Below are 13201 nucleotides of genomic sequence, written 5' to 3' on the forward strand. Positions count from 1 at the left end.
CCCTTAATTATATCCCATGCACTATTAACATCCTTACCCTGCAGTGTTTTATACCATGGCACAGATTTAAGCTTCTTCTTAATCTTGTCATAATCACCTCCCTTGTAATTCCACATACACTCCTTCTTGAGAGAATATTCCTCATAAACAATAAATTTCATGATAACCACAGTAATTAACTTTAAGGAAATGAAAGTGCAGATATTTCGTATTGAAAATAACAGTACATCATCAGTGCATAGAAACAAGCAAATCAAAGAAACAGGAATACATGGTACATACAGCAGTTTAGGTTTACCGATTAAAAACTGTTGCTGCATGCTAGAAATTAATATTAATAAATAACATTATTAAAAACTATTTTTGATGGTTACATAAAATGAGAAATCTCCCAACTTTTGGAAGGGAGAGAGAGAGAGACAATTGTTCCGATTCACATTTGGCCTATTTAAACCTGCTTCTATGTTCTGTTCTGTCAATACTATGCTGTGCCAGAACAGACTTTTGAGGTTTCATGTATTCGATGTAATACTGATGTTTTAATTCTTTTTTTCCACAGAACAGCCTATCTGCACAAAGTATGTTAGATTACATTCACAAGGTATCTGGTAAATGCCAGCTAATGATAGAAGTGACAGTTTGTCTTTTGTAGATGGCAACAGATGAGAAATTTTGTTGATAGGAAAATATATGGGAATGAGATGATACTTCTTCAAAAAGAAGACTTCTTATTACAAAACAGTTAAGTAAAAAAATGATGTTACGATATATTCAAAAGGAAAAAATAAGATTCTTTATAAACAGAAGTGCAGAAAAATTTGTTTCATGCAGTTCAGCTTTCTTCCTTTTTTTAAGGTCAGAAAATAATATTAACCTTCATATCTAACTTTCATGACATAAAAATAAGACTTTTTAAGAACGAACAATAACAGGTAATGTATTAGTAAAAATTACAACAATTTAGATTATCACTGTTCTCTCAATAATACTAGAGTCAGAAAGAATAGAAACTAGTATTTGGAATAATCAAATAGCAAAGAAATAATATGAATATAGATAAGTGAATAATTATTTCATTTCTCAATGGCTAAAATGAAGTTGCAGATTTCAGATACTGAAATATGAAGTGTGTGAAAAGTATGCAATACAAAAGAATAAAAAAGTAGATATTAACAATTCAGTTACTATGGACAGTCGTGGTGGCAGGAGTGGGGGGGGGGTGATTGGAATACTTCAAAATGAACATAAACTTTAAATCAATTCTGTATAGGACAAGTCTCAGATAATTTCATCATATATTTTACAATAATTAAGAAACAGAAATATTATTATTAAAATGCACACTCTACAAATAACAACACCAATAAGAATAACCTGTTTCTTTTTCAACGTTTTTCAAGTAAAGAAGTCCTAAAGATTGCAACTCAGCTACAATGAAGTTCAACAGATTCAACAATATTGCCTTATTGTTTCTTCTTCTCGCATGGGAGAAAAATGGTAAAATGTCACTCTTATAATTATATCAGATGTTCTGTTGGCAAAAATAAAAAGAAAAATAATCATGTGTACTTTCTTTTCAAAACAAAGAATGAACATTATAAATTCACCCAATGAAAAAGAAAGTACTATATATTTTCCTTCTAGTTTAGATAAGTGGCATTGTTGAAGTAGCTATACTTATACTACTATTTTACACTAAAATATATGAACATGTTCCCCAATGATTTATGTGTGTAACAATTGTTTTGTGAATGATTTTGAAGATAAGTTCTCTGAAATATCTGCAGGTTGAATAGGTAGATAACACCTAAAAATGTAAACAATTATGTAACACACGTGCAACTTTTTTAAAGAATTCAAACCTTATTTTTTTCAAGATAATTGTATCAAATAATTTATAAGTTTTCAATAAACATCATGTGGCATCCATATAAACCGATTTAATAGTGAAAATATAGTAGTATTTCTAAAACTTAGAATAATATCAGCAAACAGCTAAATATATACTTTAGATTGCAAAGAAATAGTGAAACTGATTATTATAAATGAAAAAATTATTTCTGCATAAATACTACATCAGACAGTAAAAGAAATATCAGTATTTTTGTTGAGGATATCTGCTAATCAACAATTGAAAATGAAACAAGACATTACTGATGTATTCTGCACTACAGCTTGAGGCACTTTAATGTGACTTCTGGGGGAAGGGTTCTCTCTCTCTTTTCTTTCTCAATAGCAGTGAGAGTAATCTAAGCCTTTAGTCTTTTCTTCCACCTCAGAAGATTATTATAGAGTATTTCTAAGACATTATTTCAGAAATAGCCACTGGCAGCAGTAGAAGTAGTAATATTTAGAATTTATTTAAGGAAAAAAAATAATGCTACTGAACTTTATTGTGTCATAATTTAGTGAAGTTACTTTTTTGAGGCATGTATATAAACAGTTTTACATGTGAAAATATAGCATGGTGTTCCTAAAACATGGAATAATTTCAGCATACAACTGAACAGCTGATTTGCAAAGAAATAGCCTAGAATTAGAAGTACCTGCTTCAATGGATACAACGATATTATTGCCTTATGTCTTTTGTCAAAATGGTGAAATGAAATAATAAATTTTGAATACTGTCTGTGAAAATCTTCAAACCAGTAAAAATTTAGAGTAATTACATAATTCAGTTCCAGTAGAGAAGGGAGATACAGATGGAATTCTTCAAAATGAGCAAAAATTTTGAATCAATCTATATAGGATATCCTTCATATATTTTTAACAAATCTACAGCAGTTTAGCATTGGATATTATAGTAATGTGCATATTACAAAAAAAAAAAAAAAAATTACCTGTTGCAACTTTAAGCAAAGATGAAGGTTTTTCATGTTAAAAAAAGTCTCACAATCAGAAACCGAGGAATGCAATTAAACATCATTTGTTGGTCATAAAAACAAAAACAAAATATATATACAGTTTCTAAATTGAAATGTGACAATCCATATAATGGTATTTTGCAAGGAAAGAAAGCAAAAGTCATATTTATTTCAATAAATGTTATTTAAAAAATATAAATATTTAACATAAATTTCAATGCAAACAAAGATTTCAAAATTTTGCAAAAAAAATCAGTAAATTTACTACTACTAAATAAATTCATTGCAAAGGCTGATCTGTGGTAATTTCAGGAATGATTATTCCTTTGTGCACATGCGAAATTCATTTTTATTTTTGGGAAGAGACACAATAAATAAACTGTACAGCGAAAAAAGTCAAATATCGAAGGACAGTAAATGAAATTCCGAGTAACACAGTACACATAAAGACAAGAGACAAAAGTCGCTCCACTACAGTTAATCTGCTAACGGTTCTGAAATCACTGTTAAGCAATTAACAGCAGAGGAGAGTAATTATATGATAAAAGGTAGAATGCTGATGAAGTTTTGATCCATGGAAAATGCTAGGGTAGTCTATTTCATCCACCTTGGCTGGTAGGGCAGTTAATGCCAAAAACTGAGAATAGCTGGAAAATTAGATTACCCAAATCTAATTAAAATCCAGTCAGAGATGAGTTATTATATGGATGAACAAAACAAATCCAACAGGTGGCATGTAGTTCATGAAATGCATCTAAAATCCACAATGAGTCAAGACCTTGATCAAGCTGCATGTGGATTACTGCACACAGATTTACTCACCTTGCTTTCTAGGGATGAGAATATTTTATATTCAAAAGAGTCCAGAGATGAATGATTAAGGTGGTTTCAAGTCTCTGGAATGCTGGGTATGAAGAAAGATTGAGGGAATGCCATTTGGAAGACAGGAGATATGATCAATCTAGTAACAATCCTTTAACAATAAATTGTTAGCAGATTAATGCAGAAGAGATTTTCAAAGATAAATGGACAGGAGAAGAACAACAGGCCTTCCATAGAAGCTATAAGGAGAGTGCAAACAGGCTAATGAGGAACAATTTTCTGCATGGGGAGTGGAATGCGGTGCATGAGGGTATGATAAGTGCATCAACTGAATAAGTTTAAAGCATGACTTGAAGAGGTTGGGTGGGTGGGTCGGTCTGTCTGTTGGAGCTCCCATAATGATTTTTCACTCCTTGATGGATGTGTAATGATGATGATGATAATAATAATGTCTTTAAAATTACCTGAGACTTGGAGCCTGCAATGCCCAATTCAACCACTTCCAAAACAGTATGAACACTATCCTTATCTTGTAGCAAATCAGGATGCTCTACTAACCATGTTGTTACACACTGGTAAGCTGCTACTATTGTTGAGTGCAAATCTCTAGAATGGGCAGGAGGAGGACGTGAGCACTGGAATACAATATAGTCGCATATCCATTTCACTGCTCGCTTTCCTTCTAGAGAATCTATAATTTAAAAATAAATAAAGGAAATATATAGATATTTCTTTTCCATATACAGCATTCTATACATACAGATAATAACATCAGAAATTTAGAGTACAATATGTATATTATATGCACACATAGTGGTAATAATTAAAAAGTGGTCAGTGCTCTGTAATAAAAAATGAATTATATGAAATTCAACCAAACTTGGTTAAGTACACTCTGGAACATGGGGTTTTTATTTACAGAAGATAAAAAATAGTACAAAACTCTGTCACCAGAGGACACTTGGCACTATAAGTGATTGGTTTGGGATTAACTAAATAGTAATGGCTAGAAGAGACACAACAAATCTATTTCTGTGTTCACATAACTTACAGATCTGGTACAATATGTCCTCTTTTTTAGATGATCTAAGAACTAAATTCTGTGAATGATATTTTCTACAGAAGAATACAACAGATATGCATTGATTTGCCTGATATGCTGTTATTCTGTCTTTTAAAGTGCCAAATCAGAAACAGGTCCTTCATACACCATGCATTTTAGATGGCCCACAACCAAAAGTCACTAAGTTTGAGATCAGGCAAACTAGGTGGCCATGCTGTGGGAAATGCATGACTAATCACTCTGTACTTTACTGTTATTATTAAGAGAGACCTCCAGGGAGTCAGGGACCCATCAAGGAGTCCACATACAACATGCACCAGCTATCATACTTATTCTTGAATTTATTCACACTGCTTACACATACCACATCCAATGGCAATCCATTCCAATCATGCACCACTCTATGAGAGAAAAATCTAGCCCTCACCCCGCTGTTTAGTGGCATTCATTCTCGGCTTCCAAGGATGCCCTCGTCTTTTCCCCACCTTCCATAAAATGAAAAATTCCATCAACTGAAATACTGTATGACCCTTTCAGAAGTTTGTACACATCAATTATATCACCCCCTCTTCCTCCTGTTTGCTATTGTCTGCAGTCTACAAATTCTCAATCTGTCTTCACAATTCTGATATCATTTTAACACTCCCCTTTGCACTCTCTCTACCGTATCAGAATCAAAATGGAAACTAAGAGATCAGACCTGTGCACAATAGTCCAAGTGAAGTCTTATCAAGGCCTTGTAAAGAGGCAAAATGACATCCTTTTCTTTACATGTTCTGTGAATTGTTTTCATAACATTCACTGTATTGGCCATCCAATGTGAGGTGATGCAACATCCTGCATAAATATGGTAGAGTGAAGGCATCTTCGCTGCTGCAGTTGTGGAACAACAAAGTTGCACAGCATCTCTCAATACCTAACAGCAGAGATGGTACAATCACTGGTGTCTTGCGTCTTTCGGTGAGTATAAAGGAGTCTGATTGAACAGATGAGGTTATTCGCAACCCAAATACAGCAAATGTATGAGTTAACATGACTGTTTCAGATAAAAATGTGTCATCACTCTGCAAGATCTTCCACAGCCATGCATCATCTAGTCCCATTCTGAATAAGAACATCAGGACAAACTGCAGTCAAGCTTTTGCATTACCATGAAGCAAAGCTTGAGTATGAGAGATCTTGTAATGGAAAAACTTCAACATCTGATGCAGGATTTTCCACATAGTTGAGTATGGCATGTGCAGTTGCCTTGATATTGCTTGAGCACTGCTGGACTCTTGTGCATTTTTTCATTCCATGTTCCATGATGGCATTGCAACTTTGTCAGCTTGTTGAGGAATAATCTGTTTGTTGCCTCATCCTCGTGTTGGAATATCAGTATTATTCTCAGGGTATAGTGCAAGCCATTGTTGTCTCTGGAGGGTTTTTAGGTGGTTCAACAGTTGCTAGGAAGCTATGTTGGGATCATAGTCTTTGGGGCACTGTTGTCTGGCCAAAAAGTGGGTGGAGTTCATCACTTTGTCTGCTTCTTTCGTCAGTTGGGAATGCAAATCTTTGAATTGAAGGTCGTGCAATATCAGCCAAAACATACAGGTCTCTTAGTGGTATTGGTTTCAGGCATCCTGTAATTAAGCAGCAGATTTCAATCAATGAAGTTGGTGCACAGCAGCTACGTTCTCATTCCTGCACCCTGTCAGTACCCATTAGGGGAAGCTAAACTGCTATCAACCAAATGTAAGTGAAGTTGATGGTGCATGCACAGGTTTTGAATCTGTGTGGCGTGAAGTTGAAATAAACAGGTTAGTATATCTGACAGGATGTTGTTATAGGCCAGCAAATGCAGGGAATACTGATTGTGAACTGTTTAAGCAAATAGGTTGGGCATGTAAAAAAAAAGTGATCCTGATGGGAGACTTTAATTACAGGAATACAAAATGGAAAGAGGAAATAGTGTATGGGAACAAGGAGAGTGAGTTCATGGAATTTCTGAAAGATAAGTATTTTAAGCAGCATGTGACTGAAGCAACTAGAGGCTTTAATGATAACTTCACAAGATGTAGTTGTTAATGAGGCATTAACAAGTACATCTTGTGAAGTTATCATTTAGTTGTTAATGAGGCATTGATACTGCTGCCAGTTGGTGAGAGGTACTTGTTTGGGAAGTGATGAAACAAAAAAAGATCACTGCCAAAAATGGATACATGTGGAAATATAAAGCAGGTGATTATTGGGAAGCTCTGTAGTCAGTTAGCATCAGTACGTTGGATAGATGAGCTGTGTGAAAAAGATGTTGACAATGCACAGAAACTCATAAGGCAGCATCTGACAAAAGCAATATATGATTGCATACCGAGAGAGTTAAGCGAGTAAATAGAGTGGGAGTGAAATGGATGAACAGCAAAATCAAGCAAGCTGTGCTGGAAAAGAAAATATTATGGAGGAGGTACAAGACAGTTGGTGGTGATCAAATCCATGAAGAGTATAATATCAATAAGTGCAAGGTGTTGCATTTTGAAAGCTAAAAAGGTGACAAGCATGGTAAAGAAAGACAAGGTGCAGTATGAAATGAAATTGGCTGGTCAGGCCAAGGTTAACTCAAGGGAATTTTTCTGCTACATGGCAGGCAAGAGGAAGAATAATTATGGCAGACTAACATTGGTGGAGAGTCATGGCAGCAGACTAACAGCCGCAAAGGATATAGTGGAATTATTAAATGAGCACCTCATCAGTATATACCATACTGGTATAAATTATCCATTACAACATATAGAAGAGAGGCAAATATTACGAGAATTGGAAGTGAAAGAAAGAGAGGTGTATCAGATGTTGGTTGGGTTAGATGTGAATAAGGCTGTTAGAATGGATGACATATCACCACATATGCTTAAGGAATGTGCACAACAGTAGGTTATACCCTTGACCTAGTTATTTAATGAAAGTCTTGAAGTGGGTAGGGTGCCTAAGGAGTGGAAAAGAAGGCAAAATACTACCACCCCACAAGCATGGTTATAAGACAGAAGTCTCCAACTACAGGATAGTCTGTACAACTGCAGTTGTGGTCAAGGTGTTGTAGAGATTGGTAAGGAATAGAATACAGAATTGGGTTGATGGATATGGCATTCTTTATCATGGTCAGCATGGATTTGTAAAGGATAGGTTCTGTTTCAGTAATTTACTTGCATTTTATGATAAGGTGATAATGTGAATCATATACAATGATATTCTTAGACTTTGCAAAAGTGTTTGATAGATTACCATATGATAAGTTGGTGTACAGAGGATGGGAATGGACAGCATATTGGTTAGATGGATCAGAGATTGGCTCTCTGAATGATACCAGCAGGTTGTCTATGATGGTACGATATATCATGTGGACTGACTGGGGATCTTCAGTTATTTGCTGATGATGCAAAGTTGGGAAGAATTAAAAGTAGCACTGCTTTTGATGTTAATTCCTTCAGGAAGATTTGAATAGACTTTTTACTTGGACAAAAGAGTGGGGTTGTAGTTTTAATATCAATAAGTGCAAGGTGTTGCATTTTGAAGTGCAGAAATATAAGGCTGTGTACTATATCGATGATGCCATACTGCAGGAAGTAGATGAGATTAGAGATTTGGGAGTGATGGTTGACAGTAGACCGAAGTTTAGAGGGCATATTGCTAGTGTTGACAAGGTTGCACATCATAGTGCTGCTATGATAAGAAGTACTGTAACATGCAAGGATAAGAAGTGGTTGTGCCACTGTATCAGGCACTGGTCAGACCACACTTGGACTATTGTGCTTAGATTTGGTCACCTGGTTTTCAATGTGATGTGGAGACATTGGAGAGGATCCAGAAAAGATCAGGAGTTTGGAATGCCGGCTATGGAGAGAGGTTGAAGTGCTGTGGATTGCAGAGTTTGGTGGATAAGAGGAGATATGATAGAGATGCTCAAGTTAGAGTTAACCATATTCTAAAATGCCAAAATCCTGATACCCAATCACCTGACCAACTCGTTCTGAATGCAAACATCTAACACAAAAATAAATACGTTTGAAATCTTTACCTTCGTAAGCTTTTCATTAATTAGATGTGATGATGATTATTAGAACACACAATATGAGAACACACAAAAATATGAGCTTTTCAGTGTCATCATAAGCCTTATGAAACAAGAGTAGGCCTACATGAAAAAGAATTAGACATCACACTACATACATTACTTTGCAGCCAATGCATATTTTTCACTAGACCTAATTTTCTTTAGCAGTTCTTTGTTTCGACAGAAATAGTCGAAGATATTTTTATATGTAAAATGTCTGTAATTAAATTTAACTATAGCAAGTCCTTTCACAGATTCTATGGTAAGTCTATTTCTTTCCTTGGTCCAGTATTTTCATTATCAAAATGCGGACATGTCCGCATAAATGCTGACGTACGGTAACCCTACGTTTATGTTAGTGAGAGGATTTTATCAGATTAATCCAGAGGGGATTATAAAAAGAGTAGAAGGTGAGAGGGGAAGAACCAGAAGTCATTCCTGGAAGTTATATAAAAGTATGATGAAGAAGGGTGTGAGGAGTAGATTTTTACATGGAGAATTGTCAGCGAATGGAATGCATTATCAGAATGCGTTGTTAATGCAAGGAGTGTAAAGGACTTTAAGATTCTATATGATAAATACTTTGCCAATTGAATGAATCTTCCACGATCAGTCTGTCAACTCCATGGAGGGAATAATAATAATAATACCATTACAAGAAAATCTTCAGTTTTTACAATCAAATTTCTAAGACAACATCGTCAAGCTATTTAAATTTACTAACACAGGTTATTTTATATGGCATAATAAGTAGTTCAAACAATCAGGACTATCTCACCAGCCTTAGATGATTGTTTCATGGAACATCTAGAAAAAGAACTGTTTGCACTATATTCCTCAGCCTTGTATATGGTTACAATTTGTTGATGATATATTTGCAATCTCATCTCATCCTGTGTCAGAATTTCTTCAGTTCCTAGAGAAAAACTTGTACTCCCATATCAAGTTCACTATTGAATGTGAATCCAATAACCAACTACCCTTTGTTGGACACCATAATAATTCGTAATCCCACAGGTCATGTTGAATTTTCATACAGGAAGCAAACCTTTACTGGCAGATACATTCACTCATCCTTCCACCAACATTCATCACAAAAAAGAAACGAAGAGTCTTATACGATCTGCTCTTCTGATCACTGTCTGTTAGATGAATTGAATAAAATTATTATAATTATTATTATTATTTGACACCTACATGGAGTCCAAAGACTCATTGAGGGGGACCCCTGCTCTACAACTGTCTCCACAACTCAATCCACCAACTGACCACAACTACACCAACAGCATCTACTGCCGACCACCACTAGTATTTCCAAAGACAATCACAAGCATCCATGTCCACCGCAGGATTCAAACCCGCAGCCTTTTGGCTAGAGAGCGGATACGCTAACAACTTGGCCAGCAATCTGATATGTAATGGATACAACAAAACTACCATTCAAAAAATTATTGATAATTATCATCTTTCTACAAGACTACAATCTAATGTGAAAAGAATTTCAATACCCTACCTTAAAGAAACCTTGGAACAAATAGCAAAGATTCTTTATAAATTCAATCTATATGCTTCCTTCAAACCAGCTTAGAAACTGTTTTCTTTCCACCATCAACAAAGGATATACAGTATTACCACCTCTTTCTTTACCAAGTGTCTATCAAGTACCCTGCTCATGTCATCTTTCCTATTTTGGACAGACTGGCCATTCTGCCTTGATTAGAATTGAAGAACATCAAGACTATATATAACATTTTTGGAATCTGACAAGTCTAGTCTTGCTTCTCATGCAACTGACATAAGTTCTTTGGAACCAGACAAAACTTCTTCACTTTCTTCTTCTTCTTCGTGTAGCTTCCTCAGTGAAAGTGTGCAGCACCATGTCCTGGTGCTGCAGTTCTCTCTGTTGGTGGCTTTCCTTTTTGTTTCTGCATAGCCATGTGATCCTGTCCATGATCTTATATCTTCAAGCCATGTCCTTCGTTTTTTGCCTCTTCATCCTTTTCTGATAATTTTTCCTTCTAAAACTGTTAGTATCCTCTGTCCTGCTGAACCTCTCAGTACATGTCCTGCTAATCTCATCTTTCTCTGAATCATTTCCTGTAATAAACATCTCTGTGTTCTCATTCTCTGTAGGACATCTGTATTTGTCATATGTTCTGTCCATGGGATTTTAAGAGCTCTCCTATAGCACCACATTTCAAAGGCCACTATCTGTTGCCATACTCTCTTCTTGAATATCCAGGTCTTCATGACTTCATCACTTCCACATGTAAAAATTGGCCACACTAATGTTCTTATCATTCTTTTCTTTGTCTCGATATAAAGACTGCTCACAGAACTTCTGAGCAGATTTTTATTTTTCCAGAATGCATCTTTAGCTATGGCTGTTCTTATTTTTATTTCTTTATCTTGCTTTCTACCTGCAGTAAAATAGGTGCTTAAATGTTTGTATTCTGTTGTATGTTCAATTTTCATATTGTTTATGAATATATCTTGCTCGGATCTGCTTTCTTTTGAGATTTTCATAAATTTGGTCTTTTTTGCATTTATATCTAATCCAAATTCTTTACCTTCTTCAATTAGTAGCTGCAGTAATTTGATTAATTTCTTTCTGTTTTCTGCTATTAGAATGGTATCATCAGCATATCTAAGATTGTTGTATGTTATACCATTGATACTGATTCCTATTTTTTGTTTTTAAATCTTTTTCACTTTAGCAAGTTCAAATTCAATCATCTTTTCCTTGAAACATATGAAATACTAAGAAATCATCTGAACCCAAAATAATCAGGCTGTATGCCAATATAAACAATATAATTTCATAATTTTTTTTATCTACGCAACTTACTACAATTGTTCCTTCGAACTCTAATAGTGTAATATATATTTCATCTGCGACCAAGGCACAAGCTAATAAACACATTATTTATGATGCGTGGATAGCCTTATCATTCTTTTCTTTATCCAATCCAATTAAATTCGATTCAACATTATTTATGATTCCTTATTTTGATTTATCTTTTAAATATAGTTAATGGTCTATCTCCCTGACCAGTGCCGGTGTGTAATGCTGGATGAAATGTATTGGAGTTTTTTAATAAGCTTTTGAATAAATTCACAGCTTTACATGTTACACATGTAAAGCTGTGAAACTTACTTTAATATGTCTAATGATACTGAATTAATACTGAAACATGTATAGAAAATTAAAATTTATTATTCAACTCAAAATGTCTTTTTAACAGCCTTAATTTAAAAAAAAAAAAAAAAAGCTGTTAAAAGTTTTGGATCTTTTATGTTCTCTATTTTCTCCTCCTAATGATGCTATCGGCTGGTCATGTTAAATTTACTTATAAACAAATCTACACGATTATTCTCATCAACATCAACATTAATCTACCAATAAACAGTAAAGTATAATTTATTGTCTAAATTAACCATGCAAAAAGCATGCTACAACCGTCTCTCCAGAGGATTTTGATAACATGGTAATACCCTACTTTCCTGCATGTATACAAAAACATTTCCACCAATGGTATTTAACTCTCAACATCTTTACATATCTTGCTCCCACTGATAAGACCTCAATAAAGGTGGACACAATCTGGGTAGTGACCATTCCTATAATGCATGGCATTATACACATCTGAAAGGAAGCATGCTTTTGTATTATGGGATGCTACGACAATTTGATATGAAGTCATCTGCCTCCATATACTAATACCCTATCATGAAGTTACTTCATGTGTTCATGCTTGGGTAAAAGATAAAACAGTAATATAATTTCTTGTTAAGTAAAATTTCTTTGTAAACAAGCAAAATCTCATCAACTGGACTTTGTAATTTACTTTTCCCAGCCTCTCTCTATTACCAACATTCCAATGTCCTAATATTGCTTAGTCACTTGTTCTCTAGACCTTCTTTGGCATGACAATGTCATCTAAAGGACAATGTCATCCTTATCATAGCAGCAATATGCTGTAGTCTTTGCAGTGCCTGCAATGTGCATTCTGAACTTCAGGCACTTGTCAACCATCACTCCCACATCCTCAATTCCATCTTTCTGAATCTCAATTCTACCAATACATAGCTCTATCCTCTAGATCTAAAGTACAAAGATCAAAAGATGTCATGGTAGAAGGGGACCCAAGAGGAAAGTGCAACTCTTTATACTATTGCCAGAAGCATCATGAATAAGAGGAAGCAGTTTTTAGCATTAGTTAGTCCAAAAAGTATAGGTGCTAACGAGACACAGTTTACAAAATAGGATAAAATATTTGATTTGTTTCATTAAGCATTTGATGTTATCTCTAAGAATTGTACTTAACTGTGAGTGATAGATTAAAGATATATATTTATTGAGCTTAT

The 13201-nt window shown here is 34.6% G+C and overlaps 1 protein-coding gene across 1 annotated transcript in view; it reads right to left on the reverse strand.

Moving 5' to 3' along the window:
• Positions 1–13201, reverse strand: part of LOC150101697 (ral GTPase-activating protein subunit beta) — a 778187-nt gene that overhangs the window by 338506 nt on the left and 426480 nt on the right. Inside the window, 1 exon segment of the mRNA XM_090400967.1 lies at positions 4151–4377. Coding sequence (XP_090257093.1) covers positions 4151–4377 — 227 coding nt within the window.

This window comes from Typopeltis vanoorti, chromosome 11 (assembly GCF_054136105.1).
Source record: "Typopeltis vanoorti isolate ZY-2024b chromosome 11, IOZ_Tvanoo_1.0, whole genome shotgun sequence".
NCBI classification, from domain to species: domain Eukaryota; kingdom Metazoa; phylum Arthropoda; class Arachnida; order Uropygi; family Thelyphonidae; genus Typopeltis; species Typopeltis vanoorti.